Source organism: Lontra canadensis, unplaced genomic scaffold (genome assembly GCF_010015895.1).
Source record: "Lontra canadensis isolate GAN:19392208 unplaced genomic scaffold, GSC_riverotter_1.0 scaffold6, whole genome shotgun sequence".
Lineage (NCBI taxonomy): Eukaryota > Metazoa > Chordata > Mammalia > Carnivora > Mustelidae > Lontra > Lontra canadensis.
Window position 1 is genome coordinate 36,345,741 of NW_022631000.1, and position 27,820 is coordinate 36,373,560.

The 27,820-nt window shown below is 34.6% G+C and overlaps 1 protein-coding gene across 1 annotated transcript in view; it reads left to right on the forward strand.

Annotated features, from left to right (window-relative positions):
* The window catches only part of RSRC1 (arginine and serine rich coiled-coil 1), a 424,559-nt gene that overhangs the window by 234,521 nt on the left and 162,218 nt on the right, over nucleotides 1-27,820 (forward strand). Inside the window, exon 7 of the mRNA XM_032852003.1 lies at nucleotides 17,902-17,953. Coding sequence (XP_032707894.1) covers nucleotides 17,902-17,953 — 52 coding nt within the window. The remainder of the gene's footprint in view (nucleotides 1-17,901; nucleotides 17,954-27,820) is intronic.

The following is a 27,820-nucleotide window of genomic DNA, read 5'->3' on the forward strand; positions in this document are numbered from 1 at the left end:
TGATCTCAGGGTTATAGGAGTCTGATGGAGATTCTCTCTCTCCCTCTCACTATGCCTCCCATCCCGCCCCCCACCCCACCCCACTTGTGTGCGCTTACGCTCTCTCACTGTCTCTCAAAGTAATTAATTAATTAATTAATTAAAAACCTGATTACTGTGCTGCTTCCATCATGGAGTTGGACCATAATTTATTTAACCATTCTCCTTTTGGGCACACATTTATATGTTTCAGAAAATTTGTGATAAACATGCTTGCATGGATGAGGACACTAAAGCTCTTAGAGGTTACACAGTCACATATAGTTCTTCTGACACTCAGTCTTTTCCCTTTTGCCCTTTTTTCTCTTGCCCATACAAATTGTTGGGAATATGTGAAACATACCCTGAATATAGCTATTTCATTTAGAAAATCTCTTAGTAAATCATTCAAATCAAGTTAATTATTTTCTACAACTTGTTTATAGAAATATAAATATTTATTTGACTTTATATAGGTTTATTTGTATCATTACCCATTTTGAGCAGTGTTTCAGATAATGCGATATTTAATGAATGTTTTTCCCCAAATATTCATTTATTAAAAATTGATCTAAAGATTATATATAGCCATGAAATTTAAATAATAAATATCCAATTAATAATAGCTTAAAATTAAGTGCATCCATGGTTTGTGTTTTAAAATTCATGATTTAAAAGAATGACTAATTATAGCATCTTATATGAAAATAATAGGCTCCAATGTAGTACGCACAGTAGGGTTACAATATTATAAAAATGATTCTGGGGGCACGTGAGTGGCTTAGTCGATTAAACATCTGACTTTGGCTCAGGTCATGATCTCAGGGTCCTGGGATTGAGCCCTGCATCATTAGACTCTGTGCTTAGTCGGGAATCTGCTCTTCCTTCTCCCATTGCTCCTCCTGCTGCTCATGCTCTCCCTCTCTCTCTCCCTCAAATAAATGAATAAGATCCTTTAAAAAAATGATTCTGGGGATGCCTGGGTGGCTCAGCCAGTTAAGCACTTGCCTTTGGCTCAGGTCATGATCCCAGAGTCCTGGGATCAAGTCCAGCATCAGGCTCTTTGCTCAGTGGGGAGCCTCTTCTTCCTCTGTACTTCCCCTCCCTCTCTCATGTTCTCTCCCCCTGTCACTCTCTCTGACAAATAAATAAAATTTAAAAAAAAATGATTCTGTACTTTTTTTAGTTTCAGGGGTAGAATTTAGTGATTCATCAGTTGCATATAACACCCAGTGCTCATTACATCAAATGTCCTCCTTAATTCCTATTACCCAACTACCCTGTGACCCCCATTCTCCTCCTATCCGGCAACCCTCAAGTTTGTTTCTTATAGTTAAGAGTCTCTTACAGTTTGCCTCCCTCTCTGTTTTGATTTTATTTTTCCTTCCCTTCCCCTATGTTCATCTGTTTTGATTTTTAAATTCCACATATAAGTGAAATCATAAGATATTTGTCTTTCTCTAATTTATTTGCTTATCATAATACCCTCTAGTTCCATCCACGTCATTGCAAAGGCAGGATTTCATCCTTTTCAATGTCTGAGTAATATTCCATTGTGTGTGTGTGTGTGTGTGTGTGTGTGTGTGTGTATACATTGCATGTGTGTACAAACACATACCACCTCTTCTTTATCCATTCATTGGATGGACATTTGGGCTCTTTCCATATTCTGGCTATTGTGGACATTGCTGCTATAAACATTGGGGTACAAATGCCCCTTCAAATCATTATGTTTGTGTCCTTTGGATAAATACCTAGTAGTGCAATTGCTGGGTTGTAGGGTAATTCTGTTTTTAACTTTCTAAGGAACCTCCATGTGTCTTATGGAGTGGTTGTACCAGTTTGCATTCCCACCAACAGTGTAAGAAGATTCTCCTTTCTCCACATCCTGGCCAGCATCTGTTGTTTCCTGAGTTGTTCATTTTAGCTGTTCTGACAGGTGTGAGGTGATGCCTCATTGTGGTTTTGATTTATATTTCCCTGATACTGAATGATTTTGAGCATTTTTTCATGTGTCTGTTAGCTATATGGATGTCTTCTTTGGAGAAATGTCTGTTCATCTCCTCTGCCCGTTTCTTGACTGGATTTTTGGGTTTTTGGGTGTTGAGTTTGATAAGTTCTTTATAGATTTTGGAACCTAGCCCTTTATCTGATATGTGATTTGTGAATATTTTCTCCCATTCTGTAGGTTACGTTTTAGTTTTACAGATTGTTTCCTTTGCTGTGCAAAAGCTTTTTACCCTGATAAAGTTCTAGTAGTTCATTTTTGCTTTTGTTTCCCTACCTCTGGAGATGTATCTAGCAAGAAGTTGCTAAGGCCCAGGTCAGAGTGGTTGCTGCCTGTGTTCTCCTCTAGAATTTTGATGGGTTCCTGTCTCATATGTAGGTATTTCATCCATTTTGAGTTTATTTTTGTGTATGGTGTAAGAAAGTGGTCCCATTTTATTCTTCCACATGTGGCTGTCTAATTTTCCCAACACCATTTGTTGAAGAGACTATCTTTTTTCCATTGGATAGTCTTCCCTGCTTTGTTGAAGAAGATTAGTTGACCACAGAGTTGAGGGTCCATTTCTGGGTTCTCTACTCTGTTCCATTGATCTATGTGTTTGTTTTTGTGCCAGTACCATATCATCTTGATGATTACACCTGTGCAATACAGCTTGAAGTCTGGGATTTTGATGCCAGCAGCTTTGGTTTTCTTTTTCAACACTCCTTTGGCTATTCGGGGTCTTTCGTGGTTCCATACAAATTTTAGAATTGTTTGTTGCAGCTCTGTGAGAAATGCTGGTGGTATTTTGATAAGGATTGCATTGAATGTGTAGATGCCTTTGGGTTGCATAGACATTTTAATATTTGTTCTTCCAATCCATGAACATGGAATGTTTTTACATTTCTTTGTGTCTTCCTTAATTTCTTTCATAAGTGTTCTATAGTTTTCAGAGTACAGATCTTTTACATCTTTGGTTAGGTTTATCCCTAGGTATCTTACAGTTTTTTTCTTGCAATTTTAAATGGTTGAATATTCTTGAGGAGAAAACCTGTTTTAAAAACTTTTTAGTGCCTTTACCTCATCTTTTTAGTGATGAAAATGCTTCACAGAAATAATTTTGGAAGATCCTTTAGGGGCAAAGTAACTTCATTCAAAGATAGAAATTATAACTTGGAATAAGACAGAAAGATTTTATCAAGAGGGTTAAAAACTTCTGTGAGGGGGCTCCTGGGTGGCTCAGTGGGTTAAGCCTCTGCCTTCACCTCAGGTCATGATCCCAGGGTCCTGGGATCGAGCCCTGCATCGGGCTCTCTGCTCAGCAGGGAGCCTGCTTCCCCCTCTCTCTCTACCTGCCTCTCTGCCTACTTGTGATCTCTCTCTCTGTCAAATAAATAAATAAAATCTAAAAAAAAAAAAATTGCTGTTGTGGGATGGCTGGATAACTCAGTTGGTTAGGCATCTGTCTTCAGCTCAGGTCATGATCCCAGGGTCCTGAGATCGAGTCCCACATTGGGCTCCTTGCTTAACAGGGAACCTGCCTCTCCCTCTACCCCCTACTCCCCCTGCTTGTGCTCTCTTTCCCTCTCTCTCTTTGACAAATAAATGAAATGTTTAAAAAGATCTTTTAAAAAATTGCTGCTGCAATACTACAAAGGATTTAAAATGTAGAAGGTATTATTCTAAACCACCATATCCTACAAGGATCAGGAAAGACATTTATATAATTGTTTAAAATAATGTCTCACACCCCATCCTAAAATATTAATATTTATGGAGTGAAGGATATGCTGATATTTAAAATTAAGATAGGAGAAATAGATGGCTATGAAGATGCTGAAAAGAGAGGGTAATAAAATAGAATTTAGAACCATATGAATGTTTATCCCTACATGTTACCACACATTCATTTTGAGAAATTTTAGGAAACTTCAAAATTATTTGTGCTCTGCCTTTTAAAATATAAACAACTGTATTATTAAATCAAATTTTACTTTAACTTCAATGCCATGTTGAGAATATTACTAAAAATAATTTGTTTTGCATAGACTTATTTTGGAATTCCTGAGAGACCTAACATATAAATAACTGATGCATATAAAAAGCCCTAATTTCCTCCTTCCATGGGAGAATCTTGGTTCAGCAGTCAAGGAAAAAAAAGGGAAGAAGAAGTGTCAGTTCCTTACAAGGAAATGTTAAGTAAACATTTCTAGTTGGTAGCACAATTGTGTAGCCAGTACAAATAAATGACTATTTGGGTTTGTTGTTTCTTCCAATTTCTGTCTTTCTTATGCTTCCACAGTTACATTAAATTACTCAGACTTTTTCCCCTATCTCCCTACCTACCTTGGCTCCACAGAGCGGAGAACATTTCTACTTCATGTACTTAGCTTTCATATAAAACTACTTCCTTTCTAAATGTAAGCGTTCTGGAGTTCTGTTAAAAGGTGGTTAGGTATTGAGGCACCATAGTTGGGATATGGTTGGAGGCACCATAGTTGGGATAGGAATGAAGGAAACTAAAGAGGAGAGAGGGCACTCATTTTGAAAGAATAGAGAGATAGCCTGTAGCATTTTCATGAAGATCTTGAGTCCTGTATGAGTTGTTAAATAGTCCATAGTGTATCCTTCCACCTATGTGGGGTTGGATAAAGATGTTGGCATTTCAGCACTTCTACAACGAAGGATACAAGGGAATAGAAATTCAGGTAGAGCATTGTGCATATGGGAGGAAAATGCAGGGCATGGTTGAGAAATAGTAAGTCTGTGTATTGCTGAAATATTGGGTCTGAGTGCAGAAATGGTTGAAAAATAAGAAAGAATAAGCTTGGGAAATTATTGATGGTAATTAAAAATTAAGGTGAAACATTTATGCTTAACTGTGGAAGCAGTGGAGAGTCACAAAGGTCTTTTTTAAGCAGTAATTTAGAACCTTGCTTTGTGAAGATAACTTCAGCAGCTGTGTTTAGGATGGAAAAGTTAAGTGGAAAGGATACAGCTGTAGTCATCTAAATTGCTGGTCAGTCTTTCCTATAAAGAGCCAGATAAATATTTTAGGCTTTGTGGGCCGTATGATCTCCACCATGGCTACTCAGCCCTGCCATTTGTAGCCATAGACAGTTTAAAACAAATAAGTATGGCTGTGTATTTGTGTAGTAAATGAGCAACACTGTTTTGTAAATAACGGCATTGAGTTATGAATAAAGGTTTCTTACACAGGTCCTCAAAAATGTTGTACCCTTAGGTTCAGATTTACCTCTTTAACTTCTTCATCTATAAAGTGGATCTATAAAATGACATCCTTTTCTGACTTTTTTTTTTTTGCCTTTTGAGACTTTGCCTTTTCTGATTTTTAATAAAGAAAATAATTACTAAATAACTTTTTTGCAAACCCTAAAGATTGGTAAAGCTCTAAGATGAATTTGCTATTGAGAATGGACTATTTGTTGTTGGTTTAATTCTGTTCGTTTCTTCTTGGGTCTTTGTTTAAACCAACATGGTGCTAAGTTCTAGAGGCAAGATAAATCTACTTTTGAGCTACTTGTAATATTTCTAGCTTAGACCTTGATCTTAAGAGATAGAATTATAGTAACTGTTAAAATGAAATGTAGCCAGAAATATGATAAGCTGTTGATATGTGTCTCTGTCATAGTGAGATTGCATTCACGTTAAAGGAAGCAGCACGGTACCTGTACTGTGAACATGTTTAATATTTTAGAAGTTACTCATCTGGAAAAGCTTGATTAAAATGAGATTTTTAGATGGCACTCACAACCTTTAAGATCATTAATGTTAACATCCAAAAGACTAAAGAAAATTTAGTTTTAACTTTGTATAGTCTTTTCTAGCAATTAAAAATTATTAGATTTATCTCTTTTTTTTTTTTCCCCCTTGAAAGTTAATAATCAAATGGATCTCAAGCTGAGAGGCAATATAGTGTTATTAAGAACATAGATTTTGTGATCTGGGTTAAATTCAAGCTCTGCCACCTTACCATCTTTGTGACTTAAGGTAATTTATTCTTCATCTAAAAAATAGCATTAAAAGTACCTGCCTTGTCAGAATTGTTATGAGAATTTTGTTAAGTGAGATATATATAATGTGCTTAGCTCAGGGTCTGGAATGTTAAAGCATACAATAAATAATAACTATTTTTTCAAAAAAGATGTTAGGTTTTTTCAGGTAGCTTATGCTTTCTTAGGAGTGTCTGTCATGTTGGCTGGGAAGGGATATGGCACATAGAAATTATCACTTATATATTTGGAAAACATGTGATCACTTTGAGAATTGCTGCTCTATTATCAAATAGATTTGTTAAAAATATATTGTCATCCTCTCAAACATTCAGCTATTCAAATTAGGTAAATTCTTCCTAATAGAATTCAGTGAAATTAGTATTACAAATTAATGTATTTACATTTATGAGGATTTTAAAATTTACAAGGAAGTTTACTTCAAATGAGTATATTCCAGGCACTATCCTAGGTGCTAATGATACAAAGATATATGACAGTTATTGTCTTTAAGAAGCTAATAGCCTTCAAAGAAGGAAAGATAGGCAACATAATCAGTAATTATACTGAAAATATGCTGATACATGTGTTCCTGGGGTTTACAGGAACATAGAGCAGAGAGTTAGGGAGAAAATAAGCTGAAACTGATGGGAGTTTCAGGAAATGATGCCTTTTCAGCTAAGCTTTGGAAGAACAGATTAGCCCAGAAGAGGAAGTAGATGTTGTCCAGAGAAGGGGAGTTTATAGATGTATCTGTATATATAAAGCACTTTTATTAACATTCATTGGAAAAATGGCTGTGTGACTTTGGACAAGTAACTTTACCTCACAAAGTTGTGTCAGTATTAAAAGAATTAATAGGCTTTCTGTTCCAGTGAAGATGAAGAAACAGCAATCAGATTTATCCTCTGACCTGAAACAACTAAAAATAAAAAAATTATAAACTGGACAGATTATTAGAAAAAACAACTCTCAACGCATGGACATAAAACATGAAGGACAGTGATTCCGAGAGATTGGGGAAGAAAGAGGTGTGCCCTTCAATCGCTTCAGCATGAGGCCTAGAGAAAGTTTCTAGGTCACACCACATACACTTGGGCAGAACCCGGTAGTCTCCTTGAATTGAGAAGATGGAGCTGTGATACCAGGGAGGCCAAAGTCCCTAGAAGTCACAGGGCAGTTTACCAGAGAGGAGTGAGCTACAGAATATCTGCAGAGGGTTTCCTTCAGGTATTCAGCAGACTGTTCATTAGTACATGCATGTGAGGAAAGTATCCAAGGCTTGCAAAAATACCATCTGAAGTCGGGGCGTCTGGGTGGCTCAGTGGGTTAAGCCTCTGCCTTTGGCTCAGGTCATGATCTCAGGGTCCTGGGATCGAGCCCCGCATTGGTCTCTCTGCTCAGCAGAGAGCCTCCTTTCCCCTCTCTCTCTACCTGCCTCTCTGCCTACTTGTGATCTCTGTCTGTCAAATAAATAAAATATTAAAAAAAAAAAAAAAGAACCATCTGAAGTGATCAGAAGAAATTGCCTGCTACTACACATAGTTGGGAACAGTGCCTCCTCCCAACACCCTGTGTGGAAAACCTCATAATTCAAGTACTAAGGAAGTCTTAATAGTGGGGAAGAATTAATGACAGACTTAAAGCTATTCTGGTGCTGCCTAACAAAGTAAGAACTGAAAGGATCAAATGGTTTCCTAGTAATTTAACTTTGCCCTGAAACAAAGACCAAGATATAGGAATACAAAAATATCCAGCATACAGTGTACAACAAAATAGAATCATGGTATCTGATATTTTGTCCAAAAGTACCATACATCCAAAAAGATCAAGAAAATGTAACATATAATAGAGACAAAAATCAATCAGTTGAAACCAACCTAGAATTAGTTGACAAGGACCTTGCTAGAACTATTATAACTATATTGCATATGGTTAGAGAGCTACTAAAAAAACCTGAACATATCAAGTTGAGACATGAAATCTATAAAAGCAGTCAAAATTCTGGACCTGAAATCTCTGAGGTGAAAGATACATTGGATGATATTAATGGACATGATACACTGCAGAATATGAACTAGTGAACTAAAAGACATAGCAAAAGGAACTACCCAAAATGGAACCAGAGAAGAAAAAATAAAAATAAAAAACAAAAACAAGAGCATTTGTGAGCTGTGGCAACAACATTAGGCAGCCAAATACACAATATATATGTGACTAGAATCCTGAAAGTATGAATAGGGGGACAACAGAATAACATAATTGAAGAAATAATGACCAAAATATCTCCAAGTTGGTAAAAACTGTAATCAGTTTCAAGAAGCAAAACAAGCCCCACGCACAAAATATACAAAGAAAACCACACCAACACTTATCATAATCAGATTGCTTGAAACCAGTTCTGAGAAGAAAACCTTAAAAGCAAAAGAGTAAAAATAAATACTAATTGTTATTATATAAGAGAAAAAAGTACTCATTATGTATGAGGGAATGAGATATCTATGAAAGCAGATTTCTATGGGAGACAATGCAAAGTACAAGACAGTAAAGGAATAATTTTAAAATAATGGTAGAAAATTTTTATAAGTCTAGAATTCTATCAGGAAGAGTATCTTTCAAAAATGAAGGCCAAAGTGAAGATTTTTTTTTTCAAGACACACAAAAATGGAAAGAATTCATCACCAAAACTCCTGGATTACAAGAAATGGCTAAAGGAAGCCTTTTCAGGTACTGGGTTGACATAAAAGAAGGGAGAATACTGGGAGTGGTAATTACATGGGTAAATAGAACTCTTTAAAAGATAACTGTTTAAAACAAACAACACAGTGTATTATAGAGTTTATAACAATATATGACCACAATGACAGTAATAATACAGAAGCTGTGAGGGGAGAAATGCAAGTGTATTATTATAAGATTTTTATAGTATATATGCGGTAATATAATGAAGGTAGAGTGATAAATTAAAGATGTATATTGTAAACTCTAAAGCAACAACCAGAATAACACTAAAAGAGTTTCTGCTAATAAGCCAACAATTATAAAATGGAATTATAAAAGTGCTCTCTCTAGGAGAAAGCATAAAAAGAAGAAAAAGGGAATAAAGAGCAGATGGGACAAACAGAAAACAAATAGCATGTGCTAGGTTAATAATTACATTAAGTGTCAGTTGGTCCAAACATGCCAATTAAAAATCAGAGTTTTTCAGATTGCATAAAAAAGCAAGATCCAGGGGTTCCTGGGTGGCTCAGTTGGTTAAGCACCTGACTCTGTGATTTTGGCTCAGGATCTCAGAGTCCTGAGATCAGGCTGCTTTGGGCTCTGCTACTTGGGGAGTGTGTTTGAGATTCTCTCCCTCTGCCCTTCCCCCTACTCACACTTGCTTGCTCTCTCTCAGATAAATCTTAAATACACACACACACACACACACACACACCAGGGAATATTACTCAGCCATCAGAAAGGATGAATACCCACCATTTACATCGACATGGATGGAATTGGAGAGTATTATGCTAAGTGAAATAAGTCAGTCAAAGAAAGACAATGATGTGGTTTCACTTATAGGTGGAACATAAGACATAGTGTGCAGAGGATCATATGGGAAGAGAGGGAATTTAGTGGGAGGAGGTCAGAAAGGGAGACCAATCATGACAGACTCAACTCTGGGAGACAAACTGAAGGTTGCTGAAGGGAAGGTGGATAGGGGGAAGGGGTGATGGGTGTCAGGGAGGGCATGTGATGTGATGAACACTGGGTGTTATATGCAACTATTGAATCATTGAACACTGCATCAAAAACTAGTAATGTACTATATATTGGCTAATTGAATTTAAATAAACATTAGAAAAAAACAAGATCCAACTATCTGCTCTTATACACACACACAGACACACACACACACACACACACACACTGCAGATATAAAGCCCAAGAGGCACAAATGATGGAAAGCAATATAACAGGCTAAATCTTGATATTGTTAAGTAAGTAGTACTGTTAAGTAAGATGTCTTTTCTTCCAAATTGACATGTGGATTCAGCGCAATCCCATGCAAAATCCTAACAGGCTTTTTTTTGGGGGGGGGGTACAAATTGATAAGCTTATTCGAAAATAAGGGATGCGAAAGAGCTAGAGGAGCTGAAACTACTTTAAAAATATAAAAAAAGGTTGGAGAATTTATTCTACCTGATTTCAAGAGCTAATATGAACCTGTAGTAATCAAGACAGTATGATATTGGTATTAAGACTGACAAACAGATGGGGACACCTGGGTGGTTCAGTCAGTTAAGCTTCTGTCTTTGGTTCAGGTCATGATCCTGGGATCAAGTCCTGCATCAGGGCTTTTTGCTTTGTAGGGAACCTGCTTCTCTTCCCTCTGCCTGCTGCTCCCCCTGCTTCTGCTCTCCCTCACTCTTTCTCTCTCTAGCAAATAAACAAAATCTTAAAAAAAAAAAAAAAGACTGCCAAATAGATCAATGGGACAGATAGTCTAAATATATATATATATATATATATATATATATATCTCCAATTGATTTTTAAAAAATTTTTATTAACATATAATGTATTATTAGCCCCAGGGGTACAGGTCTGTGAATCATCAGGCTTACACACTTCACAGCACTCACCATAGCACATACCCTCCTCGGTGTCCATAACCCAACCAACCTCTCCCAACCCCCCTACCCACAGCAACCCTCAGTTTGTTTTGTGAGATTAAGAGTCTCTTATGGTTTGTCTCCCTCCCAATCCCGTCTTGTTTCATTTTTTCCTTCCCTACCCCTCAAGCCCCCCACATTGCCTCTCAAATTTTTCATATCAGGGAGATCATATGATAATTGTCTTTCTCTGATTGACTTATTTCGCTCAGCATAATACCCTCTAGTTCCATCCACATCATTGCAAAATACAAGATTTCATTTCTTTTGATGGCTGCATAGTATTCCATTGTGTATCTATACCACATCTTCTTTATCCACTTGTCTCTTGATGGACATCTACGTTCTTTCATAGTTCGGCTATTGTGGACATTGTCCAATTGATTTTTTTAAAAGATTTGATTTATTTATTTGACACAGAGAGATCACAAGTAGGCAGAGAGAGAGGGGGAAGCAGGCTCCCCACCAAGCAGAGAGCCTGATGCGGGGCTCTATCCCAGGACCCTAAGATCATGACCTGAGCCAAAGACAGAGGCTTAACACACTGAGCCAGCCAGGCGCCCCCTCCAATTGATTTTTAACAAAGGTACAAAAACAATTGCATGGAAGATAATTCTTCTCCACAAATGGTGCTAAAACAATTGCATAGCAATATATCAAAAAAAAATTTAAAGGTTTTTCAATGTTGTACTAAATAGAAATTAATCAAACATAAGCATAAACTATAGAACTTCTAGGTATAAACGTAGGACAGATCTTTAGCAATTGTGATTAGGTAAAGATTTCCTATATATAAAACACCACAAAAGCATGATTCATAAAAGAAGAAATTGATGAATTGCATTTCATGAAAATCAAGAACTTCCACTTCTTTGAAAGTTACTCTTAAGGCAATGAAAAAAACAAGCCACTCAGTGGGGGTGGAGAGCTTTATTCAGAAAATAAACATAAATATATAATTTAGTTTGTGTGTATGTACTTATAAATAATATGCAAACCTCATGTATGAAAAATTAGTTTTACTATAAGAACTCTGAAAAGTCAGTAAACAGTCCAACAAAAATACTGATTCAAAGGAGCACATGTATCCCAATGTTTATAGCAGCACTATCAACAGTAGTCAAAGTATGGAAAGAGCCAAAATGTCCATCCACTGATGAGTAGATAAAGAAAATGTATTATATGTATACCGTGGATTTTACTCAGCCAATGAAAAGAATGAAATCTTGTCATTTGCAACGATATGGCTGCAAGAGAGTGTATTATGTTGGGGTGCCTGGGTGTCTCAGTGGGTTAAAGCCTCTGCCTTCGGCTCAGGTCATGGTCTCAGGGTCCTGGGATCGAGCCCCGCATCGGGCTCTCTGCTCAGCGGAGAGCCTGCTTCCTCCTCTCTCCCTGCCTGCCTCTCTGACTTCTTGTAATCTCTGTCTATCAAATAAATGAATAAAATCTTTAAAAAAAAAAGAGAGAGTGTATTATGTTAAACAAGATAAGTCAGAGACAAATACCATATGATCTCACTCATATGTAGAATTTAAGAAACAGAACAGATGAACATAGGGGAAGGGAAGGAAAAACAAAATGAGATAAAAACAGAGAGGCAAACCTTTAAAGACAACTCTAGAGAACAAACTGAGGACTGCTGGAGGGGAGGTGAGATGGGCTAACTGGGTGATAGGCACTAAGGAAGGCACTTGTCTTGATGACCAGTGGGTATTAATTGTAAGTGATGAATCGCTAGATTCTACTCCTGAAACTAATACTGCACTATATGTTAACTAACTTGAATTTTAATAAAGTCTTGGAGAAAATTAATTAATTAATTAAACTAATAAAAGAAAACAATTCAATAGAAATTTGGCAAAAAATTTGAACATCCGTTTTTCCAAGGAAAATTATGGATAAGGAGCACATGAAAAGGTGATCACCTCTATTAATCATTAGGGAAACATTGATTAAAACCACAAAGAGCTTAAAACCACTTTAGAATTTTGGAAATTAAAAAGGCTGATTATACTAAGTCATGACTAGGATGTGGAGCAACTGAAATTCCTATACACTGCTTGTGGGAATATAAAACTGCTTTGGAAACAGTTTGGTAATTTCTTATAAAATTAAACATATATTTACCGTCTTCCCAGAACCCTCTCTATATACCTTTTTTGTATAAAAAGAGCATATGATTATTTGAAATTGAGAGAAATAGCTGAAAACTGCTTAAATCCAATCTTAATTTTGATTTTGCAGAATGCTGCTGATTTATTTTCCAAGCTGTAGTGCTCTTTTAGGAAAGCCACAGTCTTTTTTTCAGACTTTCTATTTCCCTAAAACCCCCAAAAGCATTATTGGCAGCTGGGACAGCTATTGTCTCATCAATTCCCAGGATTTCCACAGTGGTGGCCAGGGCTTCAGGGAGCTGGCTGAACATGGATGGAAATAAGAAGAGCGAACAAAGAGTTTAAATAGTTTAGTGTGTAAACTGGTTTATATAAAGATAGGCTTGCTTCTCTGCCTCTTGTTTTTCATAAATACAGTTGTGGCTCCAAGGATTGTGTTGGTTTTGAATGTTAGCTTTGGCACTCTTTCAAGATTCTAGACATGCTGTCTATTTATAAAGAACTCAGGGGATTAGACTAAATAAGAGTAAATCAAAAGTTAAGGGAACAAGTCTAGACATTGAAGATCGTCACCTCCGTAAGCCATAGGAGGACTTATCTTTTAGTTTCATCTTAGGAGCACTTGTTTCTTCTTAAGAAAGTAGATACTCTTCTATAACATGAGGGCTTACAAATGAAGTTAAGGAAGTATACTAGCTACCAAGGAGAGGGAATGGAGCAGAGCAGCTGTGGAGAATCCATGGCAATAGAAAGACTACCTATCCCTTTCCCCCTAGCCAAAAGACCACTGTCAATTTAGAAATTTTAAGCCCTATATGATAAGAATTTTTAGCAGAAGTATAATTTTCTTTAAGTGAGTTAAAATTATGGTACATTATCTACTAATTTTTTTTTGGATATCCTACCATATAATGTAATAATGTTTTAACTTTAATATGACCTTGACAACAAACTGGAAAAACACAGTGCTTTTTCATAGGCACTAGGTCCCTTTCAGAGGTAAAAGTGAGTACTGTGCCTTACCCATGCGAGATACTCCATAATTGATCACATGGACTTGGGAGTGAATGAATCAAATTTTCTTTCCAGAGGAGTTAATTCCAGGTAGTAAAACTCTGACTCGTTCTTAAGGTATAAATAAAAACACTACACTTGGGAAAAATATATATATATGACCTCTAAAGACTTACAGCATAAGTTCATACTGTTTTTACTGTTCTGTTCATGTTAATGTTAAATTTTGGGGGGGAACAACAATTATAGTCTCTATAATTCAGTTTTAGTGATATTTGTTTAATTATGCTCTCCTAATTTTGATATAAGGAATATTATTTCTTAATGGAATATAATTTTTTATCCATAAGTTTGCTTCATACACTATAATTGTGACATTGTATTCTTAATTATGTGCTCATTTTACAGTTCTTATATTAAGAAATTGAAGTACATGCCTTTCTATTTGGTATTACACTCTTATTTATTGAATAAGGTTAAGTTTCTAGTTCTGAATAACATTAGTACCATTTACCAATTTTAGATGGAATTCATACTAATCCCTGAAGTGTAATACACATTAAAATTTAGAAATTTTGGCACTTGAGCCCTTAAAGGTATTTTCATTCTAAGCCAGTTAGTATGGTGATACCTAACTAAAAATGGATTAGTATAATTTGTTCTTTTGGCTCTATATTCTGTTTCTTCGTTCTCCTTAATCTTTTCTTTAAAAAGTAACTATAGATAGCAAATAGAATGATGGCAACAGAAATCAGACTGCCTCTTTCCTGCTCCCAACTCTAACTCATCTACTTCGGACCCAAGCAACTCCTAGAGGTTCTCAGCCATGAGACCCGTTGTGATTCTTTCCTTCTTCTGGGACAAACTCAAGGTTCAATCAGTGTAGCAGAGCCCTTGGAAAGAATTTGAGAGGCAGGTGACTGATAAGAGATTGCAATCCCATATCCATTCAACTTATTCACTAGTAACGGTAAAAGAAAGATATTTGCAAATGAATAAAAAGTGAGAGAACATTCATATTTGATACCCTATCCAAGAAAAATGCTTGAAAAATGACTTAAATATTTATAAGAGTAAAAATATTTATAAAATACAAATTTTAAAAGTCTGGCAAGTCCAGCAATGTATTTTTCCTCATAGTTGAAGTTCTCCCTGTATTGCCAAAATTTAGCAAGTTATATTTGTATAAGCAAATGTATTTAGAAGGTCACCATATTTCACCTACTAGGACAAATGTATTGTTTTGGACAGATTTTTCTTTTGAACAGAATTAAAAACTCATCTTTATGCTTTTATATCTATGGGATTAATTGCTTTGACTTCATGACTATCCTAGTGATTTAGTTAGAAGGATCCTGAAATTTGGAGTCAGAAGGTCTTTAATTTCAGTCTGCCATTTACTAGTAGAGGCAAGTTACTAAACTGCTCTGGTTTTCTTTATATTTGAATATGAATCCTATATTATAGATTGTTAGAGAAATTAATGAAAATATAAATATGTCTTAACAGGCATTTTTTATCAGAAACATCAATCATCTTTCTTTAGGAGTGGGAATTACCATATTTTCAAGAAAGTGGTTATAAATAGAGGGTGGTGGGAGCTGCCACAGAGGGGAATTTTGTAGGGTTGGAGACTTTAACAATATTGTTTTTGGTGGGGGGCAATATGGGTACTCATCATCCTGCATATTTTTCTATGTCTTAAATATTTCTGAATTGTTAAAATAATTTTCCTAATGAAATGCATGAAACTTTCCCATGAAATATCTTTTTTTTTTTTTTTAAAGATTTTATTTATTTGTCAGAGAGAGAGAGGGAGAGAGAGAGCGAGCACAGGCAGACAGAATGGCAGGCAGAGGCAGAGGGAGAAGCAGGCTCCCTGCAGAGCAAGGAGCCCGATGCGGGACTCTATCCCAGGATGCTGGGATCACGACCCGAGCCGAAGGCAGCTGCTTAACCAACTGAGCCACCCAGGCGTCCCTCCCATGAAATATCTTAACCAGTAAAGTGTCTTAACATTTTTCTATCTAAGGACTTCCTAGGACACTCTGAAATGTATGCTTCATAATTCTTAGCTTGGTTGAGACCTGCTAGTTAGAATATCATTTCCTTCATGCCTTTCTACTTATGTTATATTGCACAAAGTATCACGTTTTTACTGTGTGTTTTAAGTAGATGGCAGAGGTCACAAATTGTCTGTTTGGGGATTGAACCTGGCTCTTAGAGGTACTCTGTCCCACACAGTAGGGTCTTTATGGAAACTTAAAGTCTCATGAAAAATCAAGGAATGTTGTAACCCTGAGTTTGCATTTCTGTATGACAACAGTGAGTTGGTGCTGAGTCTCAGCTTCTGCCTTGAGTAGGCCACATGCTGCACTGTTCTGCACCCTCACCGTGCTCCCTGATACTAAGGCCAAATGTCATTTGCCTTTTGTCATCATAAATGTTTATATAAACTGCTTGGCCCCCAATGGCAGTTGAGTTTATAGCTCTTAGAGAACTTGCATTCAGGAGATGTCACAGTCTTCTATCGATAGTTTGCTGTGATATCTTGAGGTTACATATTTTCAGTACTTGGTAACTTTATAAAGCTCACTTGTGTAGCATTTTCTCTACACACACAACATAAAGTACTGTTTTTAAGTTTGTCAGCTCCTCATTCGGTCCTATCCATTCAGTCCTTTTGTGTTACCAAGTAATTATTTCTCAAATCTAGTTCTTCCTGTCCAGCCTTAGCACCACTGCTCCACCTCAGGCCCTCATCATCTCTCATTGCTTTCTCGCTGAGCTAGTAACCTCCAGTCACATTCCTTTCAGTTCATCACCAAGTGAATTGCTAAAATAGTACAGATCTCCTCTCCTTCACCACTGTTTCAAATTGTTCTGAGTCTGTCTGTCTTCTATGGGAAGATCTGCAAATGTTTCCCTAAAATGTTTCCCTACTGATCTGCAAATGTTTCCCTACTGTTCCGCAAATGGTAAATAGTTTAGGCTTTGCTGGCCAGAAGTTTCCTGCCACGAAAAAATTGATTCTGCTGTTGTTGGACTGAGCACAAAAGCACCCATAGACACTATACAAACAGAGGGGCATGGCTGTTCCAATAAAACTTATTTACAAAACCAGGTCACTGGTCTAGAGCCATAGTTTGTCAACCCTTGTTCTAGGATATGAAAGACTCTCCCTGTCTTTATTCTTGTCTTAACTGCTACTCTTCTATCCTGTTTCTTACAGTTTTTTCAGAAGCACCACTCAAATTCTTAAACCTTGTACATCTTCTTTCTATATTGTATTTAATTCCTTCATTCAAACCATTTTTTCACTGAGAAATACTACAATATATCTTATACAATATATCTTATAAAATCTTATAATATATCTTATAAAATCTTAAATGATGTTATCATATTTAAACATGAGGTTATTTAGTCACTTGCTGACATCTTCATAAATGTATAGTGAAGTACAGTCTTAAGTGTTAAAAAGAGTTTTTAAACGAGTGTTTCATAAAAATCCATAACTTTGACACAACCCATGTTATGGCTTATGGCTTGGATCTATTTTAAAATAGATCTTTCAAGTAGTTAGGAAAGCAGAAAATATTTGATTTTAGGATACAACTTGCCTGAAGTATTGGAGGTCGAATTGCTACTTAAATTCTAATAGGTCACTTTACACCTTTCTATAGACAAAAAAATAACAGAACTTGATAATATGTTGTTAAATATATTAGCAGTGTGGGTTTTGCCTCATTATTACATTGCAGTTTTTAGGCTATCACTGATTGGTGCTATTTAGGTGCTGATTTACGCTATTGCTGATTGATGTTGGATAGTAAACAAAACCTCTTCCAGTAAAAAAATGAAAGAAATTCATTCGTGCATCATATAATGAGAAGTGTGATTTGATTACTATGGTGAGAGACTCAATAGATTGGTAGAGCTGCTGTGTGGAATTTTGTCAAGATGTGGACGGATATTAATAGTGATATGATAAAGTCTTCTAAATTTTCTGATATTTGCATAATAATACATTAATTTAAAGCTCTATATATTAAAATGACCTGTAAATGTCTTTTATGGTTGAATTTTAGCCACCAGCTGAACAAGCCAAAGCCAGACTGCAGCTGGTTCTTGAAGCTGCTGGTAAGTTTGCCTAATTTATTTAAATGAAAAAGTACTAAATAAATCTTAACATGCTTACAGGTGGGTCAAAGAAAAAACACCTATTTTCATATATCTTTACAAATTTATGAAATTTAGGTTATGTGTATGGCCAGATTTTATAGGAAATATTTATTGCTACAGTATAATGGTAGAAGGTCATTCTTTACCTTTTATTTATAAAATTGGCTTCAATTTTAATTTCAATTTTGATAAAGTCCAGTTTATTGATTTTTTGTCTTTTGTGAACTGTGCTTTTGGTGACATGTTTAAGAATTCTTTACCTAAACCCGCATCACATCATGAAAATCTCCTCCTGTGTGTTCTTTTAAAAGTTTTATGCTTTTACATTTAAGACTATGTTCTGTTTTGATTTAACTTTTGTATAAAGTGTGAGTTTAAATCATGTTTTCATTGTTCTAAAGAAAACAAGGTAAATGTAATATAATAGTTTTTCCAATTGCATTGGATAACTCTTAGACTGTTGTGGATACCACCTAACCTGAAAATACTGTATGTTTTGTTTTTCAAAGATACAGTAATGCAGTGAATTTGATTTTACATATAATGGCCAGATTTATGTAGACATTAAATATTTCACCTTTTCAAAAAATGTAAAAGATCAATGTTATCTTTTCTAAGTACTGATATTTTACTTTGAATCCTGTTGTGCTTTTAAAATGTATATAACCTATTTAAATAAATTATCAAGGTTAAGCATGAGGTAGGGTTAGAATAATAACACCAAAGTGGTATATATTTTTTAAAGTTATTTACTTTTTAAAGATCTGTAAAGCGTTCATAATTTCCAGTTGGAAAGTGAGAATTCTATTTTAATATCGAAAATAATTTCAGACTACCAGATGTTAGTAGTTGTATTTTTAGTGTTCATTGATTGATAAAATACATATGTGTATATTGATTCAAGGATTTCTTGGTTTAGCTTCTACACAGAGTGTCCACAGTTTAAAGATTGGAAGCACCAGTGTACATGATATACTAGCTTCATAAATCACTAACAGAAGTAACTTATAATAAAGGGATAAATATTGATAAATATTTTGACTGTGAGTCTCTATATTACTCCATATTACTTTAACAGTCCATTTTATCTTTAATTATATAGAAATTATAATTTCTATATAATATTATCATTTTGCTTGCTATCAGGTTTTTCATATTTTAACTCAAATATACTGTAAGATAAATTTAATATGATTATCATGCATATGATATACATTGATTCTTTAGTAGCATTTTGCTTTGAAAAATAATTTCCAGTAGATAATTTGAGTATGGACAAACTCTTGCTTTAAAGAAAATTTTTATGGTGCTTGGTCCAGAAAATATTTGTTTCCATTAATATAACTATAAAGAATTTCATTTCATGGTTTTATACAGTTATCTTTATCTTTTAATATGATTTTGAAGCATATTATAAAACAGATTTGATACTCTAAACTTCATAGTGTATAAGTTGTTTATATCGGTCCCAGCTGTTACCCTCATATTTTAATTTAACTTTTTAAATTCTGTTATGGATAAAGAGCTAGGTTCTGTGAATTTGAGACACATTCAAAATATTACGACAATTTACAAATTTAAAAACTTTTATTAGCTAGGTAAGCAAAGGACAGACCTTAGCTACATGTAGCATTATTTACTTAATAATTTTCTTCTTTATTTAACATGTTGTTCCCAGCATTTCCCTCTTATCGGTAACACTGTGATATATATCCCATTACAAATTATGTTTTCTATATTTTAGATTATTTTCTTGGACTTGATTTTCTTGGAATTGATTTCTTGGAATTTCTTGGAATTGATTGGAAATGAGTTTATGAAGTTAAAGGGTATTAATATTTAGAGTGACTTTTTATGCATTTTTTGCTAAATTGTTTGCAAAAGGACTGCACTACTTTCCATTTCCACTGATGAAGATTTTTACCAAGACTTTGCTTTTTGATGCCAATTCCATGAATATATTGCTTTATAATATGACATAACATATTACACCCCTTTGGAAAACATCCAGTACTGCTTTTAATGAGAACGTGTGGACTTGGAGAGAAGTAGGTGGGTGGATAGGGGAATAGCATAAAAAACAAATACAGAATTTGTCAAAGTTCTAGATGTCTTTCAGTGAAGGACACAAGGCGTTCATGGATTATTAAAAACAAATGAATAAAAGAAGGGGGAACATGATGAACTTGAGCTTAGGCTGTTAAAGTCTAGCCTACTTCTATGAACACTGAGGTACCTGGATAGGAAGATCTGGTAGCACCCATTTTGTCACATTGGAGAAAGTTTACTTGGATTCTCAGAGAGGACATCCTGACTTTGGGGCCTTAAAATTGAGTACAAGGAAAGGCTTAAAGCTGTATGTTAGATTCTTGAGACAGGATTTATTTCAGCTTTATAGTTACTATAATCTGGTAGATAGGGTTTCTGTATAAAGAAATCCTGAAGCTCCTTAGTCCTTTGTTCTAACTTCAGATCCCAAAGAAAGTTTTATATGTAACCATTGTATTGTTATTGATTTATGAGTGACTGTTAGTAATGTTATTGGTTTGGAATTAAAATATATTTGGAACATTTGGCAACAATTTTTGGTGGTATGATTTCGAAAAACATGTGTATGAGTGAAATAACATTAAGCAAAATGTAATTATAGGGTATCATGCATATTATGCCAAACATAAACTTGAAGTCATAGATTTTACTTTATTTGTTATGATCATATTTTTTATACATTAAACTTACATATTTATACTTTGTTATGCTAAATCTTCAGATTTAGATAGAATTTTTTTTCATGTTCATTACCAAATTACAGTCGAAACGAAATTTCATGTTTCTTGTTTAACTTTTAATTCAAAGGTGATGTGAAATTAAGACTATATCTAGAATTGCTTTTCTGTTGTTTGCAAATGGCAACAGGACACAAAAGGTTGAAGAATCGTATAAATTTGTAAGACTGAATCTTTAAGTTGTAACCTCAGGTAATGGTTTATTCTATGATATTGAGTAAATCCTATTCTATTAACTGTTTGTGCCATGCTTTCTTTTTCTTTCCATTTTAAAAATGCTTTTACCATTCTTCCATTTATTATGATGCAAAACTTTGAAATTTTTTATCTTTGACTTCTTAAGAGGCAATGATTCAACTAGAATAAATGATCTTATTTTTAAGTATTTTTTATATTTATCCTTTTAGTATCTTTCCCACTTTCATCTCCTTAGTCTAGATGCCAAACATTTCACCCACAGGTTAATCCATAATTTCCTAATTGGTCCCTAACATTAGTTCTCTTCTCCGGAGATGGTAGTGAAAAGTGGAAGGGTTCTAAGCCTACTTACACTGCTTACTCTTTGTGACCTTGGTGTTTATTGGTTAACCAAAACAGAGGTATTTTTAAAAAATGGAATATGACAAATGTGTATATTTTCTTGTTTACTATAGTTCTCTACTTTTTAAAAAAGTAATCTGTTGAGATGAAATTCACGTAATATAAGATTAATCGTGATTGTTTAAAGTGAACCAATCAGTGGCGTTAAATAGATTTACACTGCTATATAACTACCACCTCTCTCTACTTTCAAAACATTTCCATTACTCCAAAGTAAAACCTCTTACCTACGAAGCAGTTTCTCTCCACTCCCCGGACCCCCTGAAACCACCAATCTGCTCTGGGGTTTCTGTGGATTTATCTATTCTGGATATATATAAAAGGAATTATACAATGTGTGACCTTGTGAGTCTGGCTTTTTAGCATAATGTTTTGGTGGTACAGCCACACTGTAGCATGTGTCAGTATTTTATTTCTTTTTATGCCGAATAGTATTCCATTGTCTGTATATACACCATTTATTTATCCATTCATTTATTGATGGAAATTTGCGTTACTTCTACCTTCTGACTGTTGCAAATAGTGTTGCTATCAACATGCATATATATGTACTTGTTTGGGTACCTATTTTATAATTTTGGGTGTTACATACCTAGAAGAGCAATTGTGGGGTCATTTGGTAATTCTGTGTTTAACTTTTTGAGAAACCACCACACTTTTCCAGTGTCTGTGCAATATTACATTTTCATCAGCAATATATGACTATAGTCCCCTATTGTGTCAGCTAAACCACATCACACATTTAAATTACCTCTTTGAAAGTATTTAGCTTTGGGAACTTCTCTGTACCATAATTTACTCATTTGTAAAGGGGCAAGATTATAACTACCTCATAGGATTTTTGTGAAGTATAATATGTGAAATGTCTAGCCCAGAGCCTGGCAAATGGTAGCCACCAGAAAATGCTTATTTCCACATTGCTTTTTGTGATTACCACTGATAGATGTTTCTTTCTCAGCCACCATTTGGTCATGCTACTACATTGGCTCAAAATTAGTCATTGGCCCTCAGTTTCTTACAAAATTAATTTTACGTTTCTGTGCTTAAGGTTCCAGGGTTCTGTACAGTGGACCCACAGACTTTTCTATATTTATTAGAATTCATTTCTAAACTTCTCATTATTCTTTGAGTTACTTGTTCTTTTCTACCTATGAATCTTTGCTTATGATTTTTTCTCTTGTAGAAAAGACTTCCTCCCTCCTCTTCCCACCTCTAAACACTTTAAAACCAATCTCAAATAAGATTTCCACATGACTTTTGTGACCATGTCAGCACATAATCTTTCTCTTCTTTTTTGAATTCTTTTTGTCCTTGTCTGTGTATACCATGTCTACTCATACTTACTCACATATAGCTGATACTGATATTTAATTATTTAATGAGTGTTGAATTTATTTTCCCAGTGAAATAGTAAACATGATGGTCGGAAACCAGAGCTAAAACTTCTAAGTCTTTCCCAGGAGTTTTAGCAGCATCTATAGAGAGTGGCACTATGCCAGTTATGAATCCAGCTATTAATCTTTGGTGAACAAGGCATCATGAAGAAACAATCTGGACATAACTGATAACTAAACCTTTTAAATGATGGTATGCTCATTTGAACCACTGATTCACTTAAAAGACACAAAAAAATTCTCTGACTTGTAACGCAGAAGATATTGGTCAATAATCTGACTTTTTAATCTTAAACTTTAAGATAGTGCATGATAGAAAAGATAATGGAACATGAATGTCACACACGAGGAAGAAGGAAGATAGTAAGTGTACTTAAAAGACTTGCCTCCATCACTTTTGCTTTCACTGTTGTTTGACATGTTACCAGCAGTCCAGACATTGGGGTTTTTTGCAAAAACACAGTATCATCTTATGCCATCTGTATGCATAGCTCTGAAGAAGAATTTTTCTAAAATGTAAAGATTTTTCTAAAATGTAAATATTTTTCGGGGCACCTGGGTGGCTCAGTGGGTTAAGCCTCTGCTTTCGGCCCAGGTCATGGTCTTAGGGTCCTGGGATCGAGCCCCACATGGGGCTCTCTGCTCAGCGGGGAGCCTGCTTCCTGCCCCACCCCCACCTGCCTCTCTGCCTACTTGTGATCTCTCTCTCTCTGCCAAATAAATAAATAAAATCTTTTAAAAGAAATAAATAAAATAAGATGTAGATATTTTTCATCAGATGACACTTGTTATAACATGGTTTTAAGATACAATTTTCTCAAAAATTTTTTTTATTTTACATTTAATAGAATCATTGACACATGCAACCTTTAAAATTCTATCTTTAGGGTTATAAGAAAAAATAGAAATTTCCTTTAGTGCATGAATGGTAAATAATCTTTATCATAAAATTTCTGTGTAATATTTTATTTTCTAAATAATGTCTACAACCCTTTTTGTTTTGCTTTATAGTTTTAAAAATACTTTTGTAAATTTTTTATCATTTGACTCACATCACAGCATGGAGAGCTAATTAACTCCATTTTACAAATATCCTGAAAGCATAAATGGTTTGTAAAAGACCGCATAGCTAATAAGTGACAGAACCAGGACTCAAATCCAGTTATTTCTGACTCTTGAGTTATTTCTGACTCTTGAGTTATTTCTCTCCAGAGTTTAAATCCCTGAGTTATGTTGGGCAAAAGAAATAAAGAAAATATTACCAAATACATACTTTGTTTTGTTAGGTATGGTGCTCAAGTTACCTTACATTAAAATAATTTCTATTCTCAAGCAAGCTTTTGATTCTGAAATGAGCTTTTTCTAATTGATAATAAAAAATTATCAAAGTTTGAGCCAGAAAAAAAAAGTTTTTTTCCATAACTACCAGAGTGCTTGTAATAGCAAAATTTCTGATAATTTTGAAAAATCCTGGTAACATTTTATGATCAGTAATGTTTTGTTCTTCAGCCTCACTTGCTGAGATAGAAGCTGGTTAAGTATTGTGAAACACAGATGAGTTACACACACGTGCACACTGTGCCCAGGCAAGGAGCTAAGCTTAGGAATAAGCTAGCAGTGCCTCATTCCATCCCAGCTCTGCTGCGTGTTAAATTTAGATTTTATTTTCTTAGTTACCCATTAAGTACCTGGAAACCTATTCCTTACCCTTTCATCTTCATACCCATGCGATCTTGGAAGTCTCAGTACTTTTCTAAACTCCATTCTAACTGTAAATATTTGTGATTCTGAGAATAACAAAGGAGATTGCTACAATAATGTTGAACTGTTCCCGGGGAGCATTGAAAACCATTCTGCTACCCTGATTTAAAGCCAACAGAGATTTTGCTCTATAGGTTTTCTGATCACTGATCTGTGGCTCCAAGAAATAGGCTGATTTATTATGAGAAAAGCTTTCATGTGGGGCATACTTAAAAAAATCAACCAAGTGATTGAAAAGTTAATTTCCATTTCATAAAATAAGTAGTTTCAGACTTCCTTTTTCCCTATGTAGGAGGCTTCTGTTTGATAGTATGTTGGCAGTCTAGATTCATACTCAGCCTCCCTAACTAACTTTGTAAGTAGTCCTTTAGTTTCCTCAACTATAAACTGGAGATATTAATACTGATACATAGTAAGTATTCAGTAAATGTTAGCAATTGATATCAAAGGCAATATAGTATGGTGGTTAAATTCTCAAATTAGATGGCCTGGGTGCCATGCCCAGCTCCATCATTTACTCATAAAACCATGAGAGAGGTTAAAGCCTGCTGAAATTCAGTTTTTTCATTTATGAAATGAAAATAATCTGTACCTTTAGAGTTTTTATGAGAACTAAATAATGTAATAAAGTGTTTAGAACAGCACCTAACATGTAACTGAGTGTTCTATAATCATTAGGAATAGTTTTTTTTGGCATCACCATAGTGATGAGGTTATTATCAAGGAAGAGACAGTGAGCAAAACATTCCCCTCCTACCAACATACATAAACAGAAGAAGTTATCAAGAATTAAGAATAGGGCTTTTTAAAATAAACAAATGAATAAAACTTTTAGTTAGTTTAATTGACTTGAGCATTGGTTAAAACTTTTTTTTATTAGAATGGTTTCTGCAAATTTCAGAAATTGTACCTAAAGTTTAATAGCTTTTATGTGAAATCAAACTGATATGTTAAATTAACTTCCAATTTCCAATAATGAACATGATTTTTGGCTCTGTGTTCATTCAAAAAGATAAAGTAGTACTCCTAAAGAGAATCATTAAGTAAATTGCATTTAAAAAGTATGTTACTTGTTTAGCATCAGTTACACGTTTATATCTGAATGACTCTTATTTATCCTTAATAATATTTAGTAAGAAGAAAGCTATCAGCTAGAGTCTAACAATATCACAGCAACTTGCCATGTTTGAGCAGATGTTAAGCAGACAGTAGTTGAATGTTAATTTTGAGAGGGTGGTATGTTTAAGCCTAGCTGAAGTATGTTGCATGTGGGCTTTCTAGACTCGAGTACAATGCTGGATCTCTGGGGAGAATTTTAAAGCTAAACCTCTTTCTTTGGGGTCCTCTATATGGACTCTCTCAAGTCAGTATAAAGCAGATCATCCCTAGGCTAAAGCTCTTCAGCTTTTGTTATTGGGCTCTGTAGACCTGTAATTAGGCCTCCTGGCAGGCCATGCAGGCCAGTTAATGGTCATATGGAGTTTCTGTGAGGCAGACTGGCTTTGTATAAATCCTGGGTAGGAATACGTTTATGGGTCACTTCCTACCAGGACCATGCTTTGTCCTTATGCCCTGCGGGCTGACAGGGAGCAGGTTCCCTTGACCATGGACTGTTCAGTTTGCAACTCAAAATCTACTCCACTAATCCCCAGTGTAAACAGAGGATTTAGAAGGGCTTCTGTCACTTACAGTTGCCAATTCACTTGGGTGTCTGTGAATTTATTTTTCCCTAGACTTCATTATTCAAAGACTGACAAGTGTATAAGATTTGGATGTTTGTTTATATATCAAGTGTGCTGTGTTTTTTTTTTTATCCCAGTATTTTTAGAATCATTGTAAATAATTTATCTAAAGCAGAATTACATAATGAGCTTTTTTATTAATCACCTGTTAATATTTCTTAATTTAAGCCATTAGAAAATTCGGGATGACAGCTAACCCTTTCCTATAAGAAAAATTATGGGTCCAGTTTTTGGATTTTTGGGGGGTAAAATAACACCGTGTAAAGAAATTTACCAAGAAGTGATTAGTGCAGATTTCAGATAAGTCAAAGAAATAATAAATTCAAAACTCTTCTATACTATACATATTATATTAAGTAAAAAATGCCATTTTAGTGTAGCTGGAAGCTTGAATTTTGAGGAATATCAGATCAGTATATAAAATGCTTAATAAAAATGTGTTTCATGAAGTACTTAAAATTAATGAGTGCCATTTATTGAGCATCTACTATGTGGTGAGCACTTTTATACATTTATACATATTATAATTTTTAGCAATTAATGCATGTTTCCTAGCCAAGCAAAATATTTGAATTTTAAGAAAGTCATGATTGAGATTTTTTTGTTTTTCACTTTATCTTCTTTCATTTTTCATTTCATCTTCTATTTCATTATAGTTTTCTCTTTGTTGCTCAGATTATTATGATTTGATTCTAAAATGTGTAAGTTCTGAGTATGCTCTACAAAGAACTGTCACCTATCTTCTTATGAGCCAATTTTTCTTTAAGGGGGGAAATCAAACGATGAATTCTTTCCCAGATCTCATCTAGTAAATCAGTGCTCAGTATTTTGCATTTTGTGATGTAAAATGGTTCATGACAGATGTGGCTGAAAAGACCACATACGTAGACTGTATGATTTTAGTCTGGTGGAACTAATAGGATCACTCATTACATTTTAGACCCTGGGGTTTCTTTTTTCTTTCATAATAAAAAAAAAAAATACCTGTTTAAATAGAGTAGCCCTTTTTGTGTGTGAGTATAGCATCTTCCCCCAAATTTACAAAGAGTTGATGGTAACAAATCAACAAATAATCCTCTCTCTTCCAAAAAGTTCTTTCATTAATGTTTATTTAATGTTAACAGTTATTTTTTATCTTGTCCAGAAGAGTTAAGATTTTGTTCTATTTTTATAAAAGGTTTCTTCAAATTTTATTTAGCAAAACAAGAAAATACATATTTTAGAGAATCCAAGACCTGAGAATTAAATTTAGTTATATGGAAATAAAAACAAGTTCTGCAAATGTTGAAATATTTAATGGCAACAAAAAGACATTATGCGGTAAGCATCTGGTGTTCACTTACAGCTAGGAGGATCATAGCATGATCTGTTTTTCTTTTTTAATGTACACAGTATATTTATTGAAACAGAAATATATTTGTGATATATTTTGGAAGTGAAAGAATAGAGGCTTCTGAACAGTGTGAAAGATCTGATCATATTTTAGTTTTGACCAAAAGTTAAAGTTGTAATTGAACCAAAAATTATATTGAAAAATATCCT